This window comes from Cynara cardunculus, unplaced genomic scaffold (assembly GCF_001531365.2).
Source record: "Cynara cardunculus var. scolymus isolate 2C unplaced genomic scaffold, CcrdV1 Un_Scaffold_9465, whole genome shotgun sequence".
Lineage (NCBI taxonomy): Eukaryota > Viridiplantae > Streptophyta > Magnoliopsida > Asterales > Asteraceae > Cynara > Cynara cardunculus.
The window spans coordinates 1,174-2,415 of record NW_020204986.1 but is presented as its reverse complement, the minus strand read 5'-3'; the positions used below and the strand labels follow the sequence as shown (position 1 = coordinate 2,415).

General features: G+C 48.6%; 1 protein-coding gene across 1 annotated transcript; it reads right to left on the bottom strand.

The window, feature by feature from the left end:
• Nucleotides 1-513: 513 nt before the first annotated feature.
• Nucleotides 514-999, bottom strand: LOC112505276 (histone chaperone RTT106-like; the record flags this gene model as incomplete). The annotated part of the gene is made up of 2 exons (XM_025109209.1): nt 822-999; nt 514-770 (listed from the first exon to the last, which is right to left on the bottom strand). Coding segments are annotated over exons 1-2 (435 nt in total), but the record flags the coding sequence as incomplete, so codon positions are not given.
• Between the last annotated feature and the right edge of the window lie 243 nt (nt 1,000-1,242).

The window sequence follows — 1,242 nt, the reverse complement described above, 5'->3', positions numbered from 1 at the left end:
AGCTCTGAATGGCTTGTTTGATCTCCAGCCATTCGTTGTATCCATATTGGCCAAGGTAGGAAGGGTACTCGGTTATGGCATCGAGATTGAGAGTAGCATTCCACCGTCTTTTGATTGTCCGTTGATGCTGACGCTCTTGATTGGGTGAGGACTAATTCTCTTGTTCATTTTAGCTTCACTCCAACGCTTGTCTCGCTCAGCCAGCTTCAGGATTTTCTCGTGCTTAGCTTCTACAAGAGAGAGGAGCTTAGCTTGGGCTTGGAAAACGTTCACCTTCTTTTTGGAAGAACTTTCTCAACTAGAGACTTGGCCAACTTTAGGCTGTTCTCAATTTGCTTATTTTGAAGTTCAAACTCTTCCTTAGCTCTTAATGCCTCGAGTCTCTTAGCTTCTATCAGGAGGTCGAACTCACCACCACTAGAGGTACGAAGGGTTATCAAGTTGATAGAGGGAAGTGATGACTACCTGAGAGGTGGAGTCATCATATAAGGGTTGAGGGTTTTGAAATAGTACCTTCGGATTCCCTTCTTCAGTGACTCCTTTGCCTTTCGATGAAGGACCCTGGTTCTTTTCAGGCGCCGACTCTTCTTCCTTTTGCTGCCCCTGGGATGCGAAATCCCTGAGGGCAACTCCTTTAGTGGCGGTTGTTGGATACTGAAACTGAATGGAGAAGTCATCTTCATCATCATCGTCGTCATTGCCATCAAGGTCACTGCTGGAGTCTGGAAGATCAGGTTCGTCACCTTCATCCTCTTCTTCATCAACTTCTTCTTCCACATCACCAGCAACATGTGCAGAGGTGATGGGAAGGTCATCATCACGAGGGATGGCATCATCACGAGGGATGACATCAACTTCCTCAGTTGTAACAGCTTCACCGGAGGTTAGGATATGACGGACAACCTCAGCTTCAGCTTCGTTGATTGTTGGTTCAGCAGATGGTCCAACAGCAGCATTGGAACTTATCTTCTCCCCTCTCTGGCTAAGGCTTGAGAGCATATGCCAGAGAGTTGGTCCACGCTTTGGAGCTGGAGAACCATCATCTCCTCTAGCCGCGTCAGAGCGCTGGCTAGGTTGTTCGTTGCTTTTCGCGTCTCATTAAGTTGAGCGCAACCATCAGTGGTGAAGGAGGGATGGATCATTGGTGCTGGTTAACAAACAGCGACCAGGACTTGCTGGAGGAGCTCCATCTACATGGGGCGCCCGTTCCCGTACGTCGTGCCTACCGTTACCCGTGCATCG